General features: G+C 40.4%; 1 protein-coding gene across 1 annotated transcript in view; it reads right to left on the bottom strand.

Moving 5' to 3' along the window:
- LOC119488138 (inactive N-acetylated-alpha-linked acidic dipeptidase-like protein 2) overlaps positions 1-17,277 on the bottom strand; it is a 341,328-nt gene that overhangs the window by 163,464 nt on the left and 160,587 nt on the right. Inside the window, 3 exon segments of the mRNA XM_037769477.1 lie at positions 2,928-3,056; positions 3,936-4,123; positions 8,607-8,699. Of these exon segments, the coding sequence (XP_037625405.1) occupies positions 2,928-3,056; positions 3,936-4,123; positions 8,607-8,699 (410 nt within the window).

Below are 17,277 nucleotides of genomic sequence, written 5' to 3'. Positions count from 1 at the left end.
ACAGTACAGTACTATGGGTACCCTCCCCTGAAAAATAGGGCTTTTTGGACCTGCAGTGCATGTTTTTATATGTTGGCATGCTGGGGATTCTCTTTTTGGTTAAGTTTTGTTAATGGAAACATTACTACCCAAAACAGTCAGTCCTGGATGGTTCAAAAACTCCTGCATATAATGTAATTTTCTTAATAACATGCTGTTTGGAGTGATTTTCAGTGTAAAAAAATGCTGAAAAATAAGTGTGCACTATGTTTTCTATAAATTAATGTAGTAATAAAAGAGAAGTTACTTCTGACAGAATTTGTTTTGCCCCCGGCAACAATCTGGGTTTCTCATGTGGCCCCCCCAGGAAAAATAATTGCCCACCCCTGGTCATAATGGTGCTACCTGGAGAATCAAATATTTTCGGAGGTGGTACGTGGTGTAAAAGGTTTGACAACCACTGCTGTAAGGCATCATAGAGCATAAACATGTTGCTTTGATACTAAATATTATTAAACTATACTATTGGTCAGAAATGACTAAATCCATACACACTATGGTTATCACCTGTAATGTAAATACAGTAAATTATCGTGTCTTGCATTGTCTTAATGGGGGCAGCAGTAGCTCAGTCCTTAGGGGACTTGGCTTGGAAACTGGAGGGTCGCCGATTCAAGTCCCCAAACGGACGCTGGAGACTGCCGAGGTGCCCTTGAGCAAGGCAATGACCCCGCAAACTGCTCCCCGGGCGCTGTATAGTAGCTGCTCACTGCTCCTAATACTAGGATGGGTTAAATGCAGGGATTCAATTTCGCTGTGTACAATGCAATGTGTGACAACAAAAAAAATTATTTAGATTTTACATTTACATTAATATCTCTAGTTATCCTATATATATGCAACGAGTTGCGCTAATGGCTGTAGTAGAGGAAGTAGTAGTTGTCATCTGTCTGGTTACACTGTACATAACTGAGGTTCGATGCGTAATGTAATGGTAACGGTACTACCACTAATGGTAATAACAGTACAGGTATTTTGGTAGTAGTGCTAGCAGTTGCAATTTAAGTAGTGCAGTACTAGTAGCTGTGTATGTAATAGATGAAATAGCAGTAGTGGAAATAGTAGTATTGCTAGTTGCTCTTTAAATCTGAAGTAAGCTGCAGTAATAATTGAAGTAATTCTAAAGTGCCCCTTCTTGCATCAGCCAGCTCTCTCATATAAGGGGCTAGGGGTGACCCAAAGCTGGACCAATAACATTATTGGAAACATGGTAGTGACAGTGCAAAGATGATTTTCATACTAATATTTACAAAAGGTAACAATACAAATATTTTTGACCGAGCTAGCCTTTACCCTGCCGACCTGTCTGGAGCTCCCTGATGGTGCACTCATAGTAGTAATATTGCAAGTTACTCTCAGTATCTAATGCTGGGCACACACTACACAAGAATCACATCGCTTTGGGCCCCCTGTTCGCGAGGCTAACGCATGAGCTCATGCAAAACACAAAGCATAAAGTAGTAGTAAGATGGAGCTCAGAAAGGGAGGACCACCTTGATAATTTGTGGAAACAACGCAAGTGTTTATTCAACATGTCTCCATGACTTAATCCCCCACTAGAGTACTGCGCTCCCAGAATGCAGCAGGGTTACTTGAGGTTCCTAGGGTCTCCAAAAGTAGAATGGGAGCCAAAGCCTTCAGCTATCAAGCTCCTCTTCTGTGGAACCAGCTCCCAATTGGGTCCCGGAGGCAGACACCCTCTTGATAACGCTTATAGTTAGGGCTGGCCCAAGTTGGCTGGCTTAGGCTGCTTTGGACCAGCCCCTAGTTATGCTGCTATAGGCCTGGACTGCCGGGGGACTTCCTATGACACACTGAGCTCCTCTCTCCTTCTCCTTCTGTATATATTCATGTCCCATTCATGCATGTTACTAACTTGATTAGTAACATGCAACGGAGTCTTTGTGCTTTCTCGTCTCGCAGGTATCCATGGATTGGGGTTACACCTGGATTGTGGTTGCATCTGCTGCCGCGTCTGCTGCCTGCTTGACACCCACTGCTACCATCATTATTATCAGCCATTTTATTATTAGTAGTATTAGTTATATTTCTATTATTATTACAGCCATAAATTCCGATTATCACTCTATTACATCCACTGCTATTGATTTTTGTTATTAGTCCTATTTGTATTAGTCCTTATAGCTGCTGTGCTATTATTGTGGTTGCTGTGCATCTCTCCCCCCTTCTCTCTCTCTCTCTCTCTCTCTCTCTCTCTCTCTCTCTAAACCCAACCGGTCACGGCAGATGGCTGCCCGCCCAGAGCCCGGTTCTGCTCTAGGTTTCAACCCGCTAAACGGGGAGTTTTTCCTGGCCACAGCGCATAACAATGCAATGCTCTTGGGACATCTTTTGTTGGTATCTCTAAACTATACGGTCGGTACGGTCTAGACCTGCTCTATATAAAAAGCGTCTCGAGATAACTGCTGTTATGATTTGACGCCATATAAAACTAAATTTAAATTGAATTGAATTAATCCTTCTATCCTTCGTGAATTTTCAGTACAAGGTAGAGCATCGCTAATTCTTCCTGTCCGTCGTCCGCCATATTTGTTTACGCTAAAGTCACGTTTGATTGCGAGAGACGTTGGGGCTCATGAATGAATCTGTCTGTGTGTGTGGTGTGCTGTTTTGGCCAAATCGTTGCACACCACACACTATAGGAACAAAACTGTTAAATTTAACATAACATCTCACAATTTGAAAATCTGTTAAGATTTGAAAAAATCTGTTAGTGTGGGCCAGCCTTAAGATGTGCTGCAGTAGTAGTAAAAGTCGAGACGTTTGCCTCTTACACTGCGTGTCTGCGGTGATTTATGTTAGCAGTCATAGCAGTACCGGCATGGATCGTAGCAGTAGTGGTAAGAGCTAGCAGCAGTAATACTTACTCTCTGTATATCTGAAGTGAGTTGCAGCAGTGTTGAAGAAGCCGTAGCTTGGAGAGTCTCTGTCCCTCGAACTGGAGCGTTCAGACTGACGTAGGCCACTGCACTGCTCTGTAGAATAACACTGTTATCCTGAAGGCAACACACACACACACACACACACACACACACACACACACACACACACACACACACACACACACACACACACACACACACACAAAGAGGGTACCATCATTACACTCCCGTTGATATTCATAACAGTATAGCTTAATTGTTGTCATCACACTTGTCACGTTATCATCACTATCATTATCTTAAGTCCACAGAAGGAGTCCTTTCCAGTTTGTAGGATTACATTACTGTTCTTGGCAGCCACTCTTTGTCATCTGCTGTTGCTTGTACTGTAATTTAATCCAATTTAAAATCATCAGATTAAAACCTAAATTGTAAAATACAGTAATCTGCCAGTTTCATGAAGTATACCGAAAGAATCCAAGACTGTTTCACAAACTTTTTTTGTTCCGAGCCAGATGTTTTTACTCTAATTCTGTAGGGAATCATTGCCAGACTAACTGAGAATATGAATAATGAATCATAATAATGAATCATAAATAAGACCTATTCAATCAAAACAATATAGTCTGATTACAAGTTGTTTTCGGAGAATAGAGAAGGAACACCCCGTTTTGATTGGCTCTCCTCTTCTTCTAATTGTGGCCATTTTCACTTACATTTGAAAAAAATATATATACAAGGTTCAGTGGATTATAATCCAGCCAGTATTCACACAGCATCAGTACAAGCTGCCGCATGGACACAACTATTATCTTCACCTGCTAGCTGGCTGACTCCTAACAAGCCCCTACAGTAGAATATGTCGGAGAAAGAAGAATGTTTTCCTGAAAAAATGAAAAAGGTTTCTGTATATGTATGGTGATCCTTACATAGCCGCGACCTTTGACCCCTAAACTGACATTTATTAAAACACATGCTTTTGTGCTTGCTGACCTTTCCCCACTCATAGGACCCGATGTTCCCCAGGGCTGAGCCTCCCCACGAGCAAAACACAGTGGTACGGTCTGGCACCCATCCTCGTTTGGTCTGCTCTGTCAGCGCTGCGATGAGCTGATTCATGATGGCTGAAGCCCCGCCTCCCTGGTCGCTGTCATGACGACTGCCAACCAGCACATAGCGATCTGAAAACATATAAAACACAAAGAAAAAACGGAAGATTAATTTGTGCATTTATTTATTTGGTTGTAGGTGAATATTACCGTACCTCATGTATTATACATGTATGTATTGGCCTCTTTTGTCAAAATGTATTAAAGGTCTCATATTATAAAAAAGTGAGATTTTAATTTTTTTTTATTATAAAGCAGGCTTAAGTCCTATATAAATACTGTGAAAATATCAAAACGCTCAATTCACAGAGAAATACACACAGCCCGTATTCAGAAACTCTGCGTTTGAAACAAGCTGACAGGATTTCTGTCCATTTGTGATGTCACAAATATACAATATTTAGACCCTTTACACAGATTTAAACATAAACATTCTAAATGTGTCCCAGTTTATTCCTAGTTGCAGTGTATGTGAATGTCATCAGCTGACAGGAAGTACACATGGACCCAAGCTGTTGCCTAGCAACGCAATTCTGTTGCAATTCCGTCGAAATGCGCTAAAACGGAGCGTTTAAGTGAGAGGGTAAATACAGGCATATTCAGGCAGACAGTATGAGGAAAATAAAGTTTTTTTTTAACATTACAGCATGTAAACATGTTCTAGTAGAAACACAAAATACAAGTATGAACCTGAAAGATCAAAACACTACAGTAACAAGCATGTATAGAGTGCTGCAGGAATGAGTCCTAAAACCTGGAAATGAGTTAGCATGTTTGCACTTCTGGTTCCCTCGTCTGGAAGTCTTGGTTTTTTTTAATGGGTTTTTAGTTAGATGGTTGAACTAAGGTCTGCGGTGAACACAAGCTGAAAAGATTTTTTAACGTTTTGTTCTACGACATAAAATAAACTGGGACACATTTAGAATGTTTCCGTTTAAAACCATGTAATGGTCTAAATATTGTATATTTGTGACATCACAAATGGACAGAAATCCTAACGGCTTGTTTCAAACCCACAATTTCTGAATACGGGCTGTGTGTGTTTCTCCGTATATTGAGCGTTTTGATAGTTTAACAGTATTTATAAAGCACTTAAACCTGATTTATAAAATAAAAGACATGAAAATCTCACTTTTTACAATATGGGACATATAAATAAATGTTGTTTTTTTGTTATTGTCAGGTGGCAATTTGTATGATATGATTGATTTCCTATATCAAACTGAGGCTGGTGAGCCTACAGCAGTGACCTGATGACTCCTCGTCTTGTGTGATGCAGCGATGTACAGAGATTAGGCCTGTCAGTGGTGTTTGTCTTCCTTACTGCTTACTCCTCACTTACTCCTTAGTGTATTGATAGTCAGGTTTACCGTGTTGCATTTAACTCCAGGGACACAATCAATCATTGCTAATGTTATGTAGGCTACTGTTAATTCTTGGTACTGTGAGACTCTTCCCTTTAATAATATCTTGTTTTTGTGTTAAAATGAATCATCAAGTCCACACACCATGGAAAGCGGACATATTAATCTTCTTCATGCATTTGTGTGTGAGTGTATGTCCTAGCAAAACCACACTTGGACACTGTACTTGAATACCATGTTGTGATGCTTTCACTGAGCTACAGTATTATACATTTTCATTTTATAATTCTATATTCCTCCATTCACTTTTCTCCATCTTGATACAGTGCACACAAACATGAATGCTCCAGGCTCCTTTGTGTGCCTTACGTTTTCTACAAAGACAGAATGTTGAATACGGATACACAAAGCAGCTTCCTGCAGGCGAAGGGGAAGAACAGAGCAAAGCTCATCACTCCGACACAGAGAGCTGATGACTTTGTTTGAGAAAAGAGGTGCATAGAGAAGCCTGCTAGCTTAGCCTGAGAATCTGACAACATATTATTGCACTGAGAGCAGCTTCCAGGGTAAATCAACCATTGCTGTAGACTGCTTCAAATCATATGTGAAAGTGCAATTTGCTTTATTTACTTTTTAATATTTAATTGTATATATTTTCATTATATGATTCATACACTTAAGTTTAAATGAAACATTTATAAAAAACACATATTAATAAATAAATCATTGCATACATTTAGTCATGTTCTAGCTGCCCTCAGGCCAAGAAAAATCATTACGCAGCTAACCTTTCAGTAGCCTACTGTACCACAGTAGCAGGTTGGTTTGATTTCTTCAGGTTTGTGGTTCTGTTAAATCTAAATGACTCTACCTTCGCTATTCTTTCTAGAAGCACGCAGCTCAGATAGAGCTCCCCTCAGCTCGAGGAGTGATATATCTATACAGAATCCCTCATTAGACACTGTAGCTGTGGATTTGGGGTTGGGTATAACACAAGAGCAATCTGCAGACACGATGGAGGGAGTATATCGTCACTGTCAGGCAAAAAACTTGTATCCGTCATTTTTTTCTTTTTTTTTCATAAATCAATCTATTTGTCACCCTTTACCTCAATTTGTGTTTTTTTTTAAAATATTGAACCAGTTTGGATCCTCAAACTACCGGCAAAAGCTCATAACACCACCCCGCTTCCATCTTGAATGAGGTGCCGCACGCAGTAATGAGGCAGTTTCGTCTGACTTTGTCTGAGGCAGTGTTTCCCACAGTTTCATGATGAACCCGAAATTTACACTTCTCAACGGATGGGGTCCACTTAGTCCATCCGGCGGGTCAGGGACGATCGTTCGGTGTGGGAGAGGATCCCCACGTGGGAACTCTCCCCAGCACTCTGGCTGGCCCTCACAGGCCACATTTCCTCTGTCGTGGTGCGCTGCGACCAGCTGTAGGTCGGCTGCTGACGTTCCCAGTGTGGACGAGGCTTTACACAGCTAAAGATGTAATCATGTCAAGACTACTAAATAGAAACCAGGTGAAGCTATATTTTTATTAATCATTTCATGCCTCTGCAAAACTCTAATTAATGGTCGGGATTTTGAAGAAACATATTGGGAAGGCAAGCCACCGGTAAAACGATAGAAAGACAGCAACATTATTAAAATACGTGTACCTTAAATATGCCTTCTTAAAGGGACTGTTTGTAACTTTTTAAGCGTATAAATGTACCGGGTCGGGACACATGCGCGCTCGCATATGCGCACTCGCGTGTTGCCGCTGTCTCGTCTCGTCTCCTCTGCCTGCTTGCCTTTACTCAGACAGCTCACGCGTTCTCGCGTACTCGCTCAACCTCTAGACGTGATCGCGCGCTCACTCCACACTGCAGAAGAGTTAGTTTAGCTCTGAGAATATCTAGTGAATGTACAGTGGACGTTTGTGCAGAAATAAATGCTGCAGCTCCTCCAGACCAACAGAGGTTTTCCGTGTCTTGTGAAGTGACGGAGCTCTGCAGAGAGAAACGTTGTCGCCTCGTTACCGACCGGGTGCCGGTGTCTCCCTGCTCTCTCCAGCTGCGGGCAGAGACGAGACGTTACTCGCTGACAAGCCAACACTAGGATCAGATCTAAGTCATGTTCATGGAGAGCCCTTCGTCTGGTCAGCTAACATTACTGCCAAGGAGGTGAAATATAGAGTGATATTGTGGTTTTAGCTGACGTGTGTCGCCTCACTGTTTTGAGCGATGCTCGTTCAGGTATATTTAGAGCAAGTGCGAGCCCGACGTTTTTTTCTTTTTCTTTTCTATTGTTGATTTCACGGCCACAGGTGTCGCTGTTAACAAGCATTTCTGAAAGTTACAAATAGTCCTTTCAAAGCAAACAGCAATTGCTTGCATACAACAATATAAAAATGGCCATCCATATTTGTTTTGGATTGTATGAGTCAAAACCTTTGTGAATGTGCATGAACATTCATTCTGTTTAGGGTCAAGATATATGAGCCCGGAACAGACATATGATCAAACGCCAACAACCAGTTAAAGCGTCGCTCCTTCCAGAGATTTGTGGCCCATATTATCTGCTTTAGTGTCCCATTATGACTGCCTAATATCACACTGTAAATCAGCAAGGTAATTTTCCACCAGTGACAGGAAGGATAGGTACAGTAGCTACACATTGCTACAAGTAGAGGGGAGGGTAGCTGTGGGAGCGAGGCAAGGACAAGATAAAGGGTCTCCTCTGCAGAATGAGAATTATAAAAGGATAAGGGGCAGAAACAGCTATAAGGGGATTTAATCATTAAAAGGACATAATGTGTTTGGAAAACCTCAGGACTGGGACAGTGGAGGAGGACAACGAAGAAAAAAAAAGATAAAGAAAAAAACATTTATTTAAATCCACTGTACACTAACTGTCCAGCACCAAATGGCAGGGAATAGCTGGGGAACATAATGGCTAAATGAACAGTATTTTAAATGAACAAGCAAGTATTTTATTGACTACAACTAACTATCACCAATAAATGACTAAGATGTGGCTAAAAGTAATCAACATTTTAACAAGACTTAAATCAAGATCATGAAGATGGTTGAAGCAGAAAGAATGGAAACTATTTTTATTTGTGTCTCACCGCTCTGTCGAATACTGATATTGAGAAACAGTTTTTGCTTTAAGGCAAAGCTTTGGAGCATTTGTACAAACCTGGGTTTCTCCTTCCTTTCAGGTATCCCACGACATTGTAGATCTTCTTGGAGGACAGCTGGTTTTCAACAGTCAGAGTGATCTTCTTTCGTTCTAGGAAAAAAGAAAAGACACACTTTAAGATGAGCTTCCCTGTCCATGATTTCAAAATTGATCCCAATTTTGACCATCCATCCAACCATCCATTATCTGTAACCGCTTGTCCTATTCAGGGTCGGGGTGGGGGGCCTGAAGCCGATCCCAGGGTACACCCTGGACAGGTTGCCAGACTATCACAGCACTGACACATAGAGACAGACAATAATTCACGCTCATATTCACACCTACGGGCAATTTAGAGTCAACAATCAACCTGCATGTCTTTGGACGGTGGGAGGAAACCTGAGAACCCGGAGAAAACCCACGCTAACACGGGGAGAACATTTAAACTCCACACAGAAGGACCCCAAGCCAGGTGCGACAGTGCTAACCACTGCAACACCTTGCAGCCCTCCAATTTTGACCAGCCTTGGCCAATTTGACACTGAGTCCAAATTTGTCCCCAGCGTGATGATACAGGAGGACACTGAACCCTTATTTTGTTCCTGATCGCCCCAGAGAGAGAGAGAGAGAGAGGATGTAAATGAGAAACAGCAAGGCTCGCAGGCCCAGTCAAATATGCTGTTGCCGTATAAACTTAAGCAATATCGGACAGAAAAACAAACTGAAATCAAAGAAAACCGGTGGTAAACAATCCGAAAGTTATCCACAGTGTGTGATTACTCAAGTTAAAAAAAAACAAAAAAACATGCTTTTCAACTGCAGGGTGCAAAAATAAAACCAATCGCCAGCCCAATCATCAGGTTGGTTTGGGCAGATTCACTGATTCATCCACTCTACCGGCCACTTTGGCCCAAAACCTTTAGAAAAAGAAATGAAATTTGTTGACAGAGAACATTTTGCAGATACGTTCAATATACATGTTTTTGTTACACTGATTAAATAGCATAATCCCTGATTAATCCCTATGGCATTACGTTTTCTACAAAACATATTTTCTAAGAGCAAAGGAGACAAAGGAAAGAAAATGTATAACACAAAGTGTATAGAGTCATACTGATGTCCAACATGATTTTCACCATTTTCTTTTCTTGTTTCTACCCCTTATACTTTTTAAAATATTAAGCTTTTGTCACATTTTTTTTTACAGTGTAACTCAATGGAGAACATCTTCAAATCCTCTTAAACATACCCCACCTTGAAATGCTACTGCTTGCTACCGCATACTTTCAGCTACCAACTTCATTTGAACTTTAAACCGATCACAAGACTTTGAACTATCAAGGTATAAGTCAGCTTTTTGATATCTTTTACGGTGTTTGAATTATCCCAGCTTACGTTTTGTGCTGTTTTCAGACTTTTTCTGAGTTTATAATGGGTGTGTATTGCGCTGCTTTAGAGCGATGACATCACTCACACTCTAACCCTCTCTGCATTTTTTCCTTTTTTTCCAAAATTTTATGGCAAAAAAAACAAAAACTTGTAGGTAGCTTTTTAGTCCAATAGGACATTTTTCAGACTATTGGGGTTTTGGAATAATGATCTGTCGGAACAATGGGATGTCTCTGCACATACGTATATGTGCCTGAATATGCAGGTGAGACCTATAAATATCTTCTGATTGCAACTGCATGCAAGCCATGTGACAGATTCACACTTTTCTACTGACTGATTTTTGGTTGAGGTAATTGGCCGAGGTTTTAAGAAATTCAGAAAGATGTTTGACAAGGAAGGCAATTTTTTTAGACATCACAATGTTTTGGTGAGAAACATTAAAAACATAACTATTTTCTCACCCTATTCTTAAATGACCCCTATAAAGAAATGGGGAACAACCAAAAAATGAAACAGTGTCCTTTATGTGAAGGTCTGAAATATAAAAACAAGACCAAACACACACTGTACAGTGCCATACAATGCATTTGACAGAGCAGTCACTGGATATTGTGTCTGCCAGCTCTGCTGCCTTGCTGGACGGCTGTGAGCTCTAGGGGGGGCCGATGGCTGGATATCTGAAGGAAATACAGACGAGGTGCCAGTAAAGATGTGAAGCAGGGGCTCAAACTGTGTGTGACAGAGGTCCCCTGCCTACAGCACAGCACTACAGCATGACAGCCCACTTTTCCAGCTCCGCTCCCAACCCTCCATCCCTCCATCCCTCCTCGCCCGCCCGCCTGCCTCCTCGCCCTCTCGTTCCTCTTTAATACATTACACAAATTCACTGCTTTCTCTCACAGGCGCCACATAACCCATTTATCACTTTTGACATTGCCACAAATGACTTTGGCTAAAGAGCAGGGATGGAACATGTGGGCCCGTTTGTGTATTCAAACTGCAGACGTACTCACGGAGAGCAGCGAGAGAGATTTGTCAGTGAGTAATTCCCCCTCATGATGAATGGGTTCGTAGGTAGGGCTGCTTCTACAGGTGAGGGGGTGACTCCGAGTTAAGTTGTGAGAGTTGATGAACATATTTAAAAGGGACTACAGTACATGTCTGATTTCCACAAGCTAAATGAAATGTGAAAGCCGATATTTCCATATCCTCTCTCAGACAGTTTTTGGCTGGACGCAGAGGGCCAGCCCTACAAACGCAAAAGTCTGTCACTGAGTGAGTGAGTCACTGAGTGAGTGATGAAGTTACAGGATTGGTCGGCGGACTGTTGGAGTTTCCTCATTGGCCGTTGCTCTTTCAAAATGAAAAGGCGGACAATGGTACGGTTTTCTGGGGAGCGTGTCAGCGGTTCAATTTATCATTACATTGTGCTGTTGTTGTACATGTGCTATTGTTTATCTTCGTTTAAGTTACGTTATTTTGTGCTTCGTAATGTGTTACCGTGGATTCACACCAAGCACAAAGCAAATTTTCGCCTCACTTTCCTCCATTTTCTCCATCAGCCATGGAAGAAATAACCACTGTTGCTGCTTTGTACATGTTGTGGAAGTCCAAGATATGTCAGAAAACCAAATGCCGTCGTGTCTGGGTTCATAACGTCACCCGGCGGCGAGCTGTATTCATATACAGTCTGTATCTAGCAAGCCGCACGTCTCTACTGCGGTATGAACCCAAAATAAACAGACTGTGCTGTGATTTAATATCAATAAACGGATCAAATTGATGCCGAAACAACGACATTATGATGTCGATTTGTAAAAAAGACAGAATGTGTGCTTTGTCAAGTCTGTCCCCAAGACGACAAGCAAACAACTTTTAAAATGCTTGTTTTCTGAACGGAGTTCGGATCAATCAATGCCAGGATATGCTAGGAATAAATACGGCAGCAACAACGTCAGTGATGACAGCGGGAGATTCTCAACGCTGATAAACTCTTGCAACATATACTGTATATTGAACACCACTTATATGATGAATGCTTTTGATACACATGCTTTAATAAAAAAATTAAATACTTTTAATCTTGCATACTGTATGTCATGCTAATAGCTTTTCACCTTGTATAAAATGTCTAATATACTGACTAGTAAATGTTTCCATTCACTATTTCTGAATGTCATTTGCTTCATTATAAGTTGTCTTTCAATCAAACATTAAGATATAAGTGGAAAAAAACTGTTCATAAAACATTATAGACATGACCACTGACTATTTGTGTAACAATTTAGCCACTAATTCACATACTGATTATATGCGGTCCAGCCATATACTCGGTTTTGACCGTATTATTTTCTACGTACTGCTCTTAAAATAACAGCGATGAAACCGTAAATATCAATGTTGAATGTGTCCTAACTTCACGGAATGTATCAGACTCAAATCACTTGTGATGTGACCGACAGTGCTACGTTGCCCAATGTGCCATTTTTTTCCTGGTAGACGTCCTGATTTCCCCTGTAGGCAGCAGGGTGGCAGAGTGGTTAGAAAGGCTGCACAGCTTTTCCGTCTCTGAAAAAAGGCCTTTAAACAAGGTACTTAACCTCTGTTTGCTCCAAGGAACATCACACACGACTGACCCTGAAAAAAAAAAACTTATTCTAACAAGTCCTCTTGATAAAACTACAAAATAGAGTGTTAGATATTGCCTGCCAAAACAATCTACATGATTGCCAAGGTTTGGTTGAAGGAATAGATCAACATTTTGGGAAATAAGCTTAATTGCGTACTTTCTTCAAAGTTAAACTGACAAACTGATGTATATAAATTTATAAAACATGTTAATAAGTGAGCATAAGAATATTCCCAAATATGTCAAACCATTCTTTTTGAGTTTGAGAAACACGAGTGGAGATATTTTACTTTTTCTCCCTTGTAAAATCCTGAATGGCAATTTTATGGCTGTTGATCCAAACCAGTATAATTTAGCACCAAAACACCATCTTTCAAAAATGTCAGTTTATGTATTATGGCTTATAGAGTTCTTTGAAAAGACAAGGTTGTCTTATGTGTTTGTAAAACTTAATAAGATCAACAACAAGCCACGGATTGACACATGGACAATTAACTGACATTGGATAAGTTATGAAATGCTATTAGCAATGACCTATTAGTGATAGCATGATGTCATTTACTGGTATTAGATATAGTAACAAAGATAAAGGACTGAGTCACCCATTTGAAATACATAGATAAATAATTAATAAAGCCGGTATATGGCATAACAAAAAAAGATCCTATCTAATCATAAAATGTTTCTACATTCTAGCACGGGGGTCTCCAACACGTCGCTCGCGACCATTAGCTTGCGAACAGTAGCTCGCGACCAGTAGCTCCAGCGACCAGTAGCTCGCGACCCGTTTCTGAGTCGCTCGCCAAAGGTTCAAAGAATATGTAAACAAATTTGATAAGAGGGATGTCACGAGAACCGATACTTCAGTACCAAGTCGATGCCAAAATTCTAAAAACGTGATGATACTTGTTTTCTACAGTACCGTACGATGCCTGCAGGGTCTGAAATTAACATTTGCCAAGCACCAAATGTGGCTGCTTCTGTCCTCTGCTCTCTGTGTCAGAGTTTGACACACACACAATAGCGCCATACAGCAGCGAGATCCAGAGATGCAGAGATCCTCTATGTTTGAGAAGAGGATTCACTCGTGAGGGGAAACAACTGAACTGTTTTCTATCTGATGTTGCTTATTGCTAAATCTCTGAAAAGTGCTGTTTTTTTCATTTTACATTCAGCAAGTGAAAAACAAAAAGGTTTTCAGCACTTCCCCTCAGTGTCAAAGATGTTGGAAAGCCATGCGGGGGCAGCTGACGTTGTGAGCGTACACAAGTATTCTCTGACCTACTGTCCGAGCTTGGGAAGAAGTTTGCAGACAGATTGAAGTGACTTTGAGAAACTTGAGCCCTGTCTGACATTTATTGCCAACCCCTTTCACGAAGGTGGACATATAGGTGAGATTTCAGGACAGATGTGTGAACTGTTGTGTGTCAATCCTGTGGAGATGGAGATGTAGGTTATAAACCTCCAAAATTATGTGCAGCTAAAATCTCAACAGCATTCACAGCATTTCTGGAACCTAGTAGAGCACAGACAACTATAAGAACCTTCACCAAGCAGCTCTGAAAATGTCTGTTCTGTTTGAGTCTACATACTGTTGTGAAGCAGCTTTTTCTGACATGAATGTCATGAAATCTAACTTCAGAACAAGACTGAACATTTAAATGACTCCATAAAAGTGAACCTAAGTGGATACACTCCAGCATACATCTCTCTTGTTGACTCCATGCAGTGCCAGTCATCTCACTAACTGTTAAAGGTCCCATATTGTAAAAAGTAAGATTTTCAGATCTTTTACATTATAAAACAGGTTTAAGTGCTTTATAAATACTGTTAAACTATCAAAACGCTCAATATACGGAGAAATACACACAGCCCGTATTCAGAAATTGTGCGTTTGAAACAAGCCGTTAGGATTTCTGTCCATTTGTGATGTCACAAAAATACAATATTTAGACCATTACATGGTTTTAAACGGAAACATTATAAATGTGTCTCAGTTTATTTCCTGTTGCAGTGTATGTAAATAACATCAGCTGACAGGAAGTAAACATGGACAATTCTGTCGAAATGCTCCAAAACGGAGCGTTTCAGACAGAGGGTAAATACAGGTATATTCAGGCAGACAGTACGAGGAAAATAATGTGTTTTTTTAACATTACAGCATGTAAACATGTTCTAGTAGAAACAGAAAATACAAGTATGAACCTGAAAATGAGCATGATGGGACCTTTAAAAAAACTGAATGCATGTAATACATACATGTGAACTACAGATGATGAAGGGAATGTAAAGGGAAGTGATGTGATACAGTGATATGTGGAGAGACAGAAAATAAGGACAAGTGAAATAAGTAACATTGTTTTGTTTTCTATGACATTAATCTGATGTGAATTTAATAGTGTGAGCTTGGCACATTGAAAATGCATAAAAAAAAAAGCATGCACATGCTGCTGAATTTAAGATGTTGATGATGTCAAAATGTGAGTGTTGGATATCAACATTTTCTAAATGTTCACATAAAAAGAAGCGTATTCAGCTGGTTTGGGTGGAGCTGAGCGATGTAAATAAACGTTACTAATAATATGAAATATGAGTAGCTCTCGGTCACTTTCATTTTGTCAAAGAAGCTCTCGGAGGAAAGAAAAGGTCGGAGACTCCCGCTCTAGCACCACCACATACACTACATTACGCATATTTCAGCGGTGACGGCATCAGAAGCTTTGAAATCACCTGTTGCCATGAGAAATTAATCACGTCTTGAAATAAAGAAAGTCGACCGCACCACCCGCAGAACCCTGAGATTTAAACCACGAGTGCCACCTGATGAAAAGAGCTGATATATAATCATAGAGTCTAAATTCAAAAGCATCTCAGCGCCGTTCTCTGCAGGGTATTAAATGCAGAGTTGAGAAGAAAAAAGCAGTAAGTGAATGTGGGAAACCTGCACACAGCAATCAATAGTGGTGTAATTAAAGGGCCTGGGAGTCCTTTCTATAAAGTCATTTCAAGTTGTTCTGCTTCGCTCGCCTCTCCCTCCGCGGCCTCACAATGTAATTGCCCTAGAAATTTGTTACACTTTTGCCATTTGTTCTGAGTGGGAGAGAGAGAGAGAGAGGGAGACAGAGCGAGAGAGAAAGAAAGAATTGCATGTTTTAACAAAAATTAAAGAAAGGAGGAAACGACACAAAGAAGCAGATTTTTTCGACAGCATTAATTGGTTTAAGATGAATGTGTGTGTGTGTGAGAGAGAGAGAGAGAGAGAGAGAGAGAGAGAGAGAGAGAGAGAGAGAGAGAGAGAGAGAGAGAGAGAGAGAGAGAGAGAGAGAGAGAGAGAGAGAGAGAGAGAGAGAGAGAGAGAGAGAGAGAGAGAGAGAGAGAGAGAGAGAGAGAGAGAGAGAGAGAGAGAGAGAGAGAGAGAGAAGAGAGAGAGAGAGAGAGACTGATCGGCGTATCACTTGCACCTTTAGCCCCCTGGCCTTATTTTTATGATTTAGGAGGATGACAGTAAAGATTAAAAGACTGCACCATTAAAGTGAAATGAAGTCAATATAGTGTAGTAGTGTATGAACATAAAGGTAGACCTTAGACCAACATATAACTAAAATGCTTTGCAAGCTTTTGGTCTAGCCTTATCATAGTTTGAGCTGGACACCTTAGTTCCATTTAGGGGAAATGTAAATGCTCCAGAATACAATGGTCTCCAGTTTTGGGAAGGCTCTTTCTTGTTTCAACATCACACTTTGTCTGTGCGCAGAGCCAGTTCCATAAAGAAATGGTTTCCCCAGTTTGGCGTAGAAGAACTTGACTGCACTGACTGCACAGAGCCCCTGACCTCAACCCCATCCAGCACCTTTGCGGTGAACTGGAACACTGATAGCGAGCCAGGCCTTTGTGACAAATATCAGTGGCTTGCCCCACTAACGCTGTTTATGTTTGAATGGAAGCAAATCCTTGTATTTCACACAAGCTTATACATTAAGCATGACAAATCTAAAGTGAGCTCAGTTCATGTGAAGGGTCATTTTTTCAGGAGCCTTTGAAAACTTATTTTATTGTCAATAAGGTCCATCCATCCATTATTTGTAACCGCTTATCCTGTTCAGGGTCAATATCTAAACATCTGTAGAATATGTCACAGACATTGAAGGTGATCTATCGACTGTATATTAACATCATATCAGCAACATTACTTCAGTTTAAATGTCTATATCTGTAGAAAACTTATTTTGAAATCAACACTTCCTGCTTTCATTTCAAAACAAAAGCCCTCAAGCGTTTTTTCTGTGGATAGAATTCCTTCATTTGTTAACACAAGGCTTTTATTCTGAAATATATGCAAGACAGTGTTGTAGAACATGCAGTGACTTGCAGAGCTCGATGAATGAATACAGTATGGGGTTTTAATTGTGGATTATTACTATTATTTACAAATTTACAAATTATGTCAGCCCTTTCTTTCCTCATAGAGTTTGCCATTCATAATGACTATTTCAGTTCATTATAAATATCATCTATATTTATTTTAGACAGAGAAAGGTTAAGAAACGTGTGGTAATTTGTAAATAATAGTATTAATCCACAATTAAAACCCCTTACTATATTCATTCTACAACACTGTCCGGCACATATTTCAGAATAAAAGCCTGTTTGGCTGCTCTAAACTGTTAA

The sequence above is a fragment of the Sebastes umbrosus genome, chromosome 5, assembly GCF_015220745.1.
Source record: "Sebastes umbrosus isolate fSebUmb1 chromosome 5, fSebUmb1.pri, whole genome shotgun sequence".
Lineage (NCBI taxonomy): Eukaryota > Metazoa > Chordata > Actinopteri > Perciformes > Sebastidae > Sebastes > Sebastes umbrosus.
Note: the sequence above shows the minus strand (reverse complement) of the source record. Positions and strands in the feature narration are given on the sequence as shown.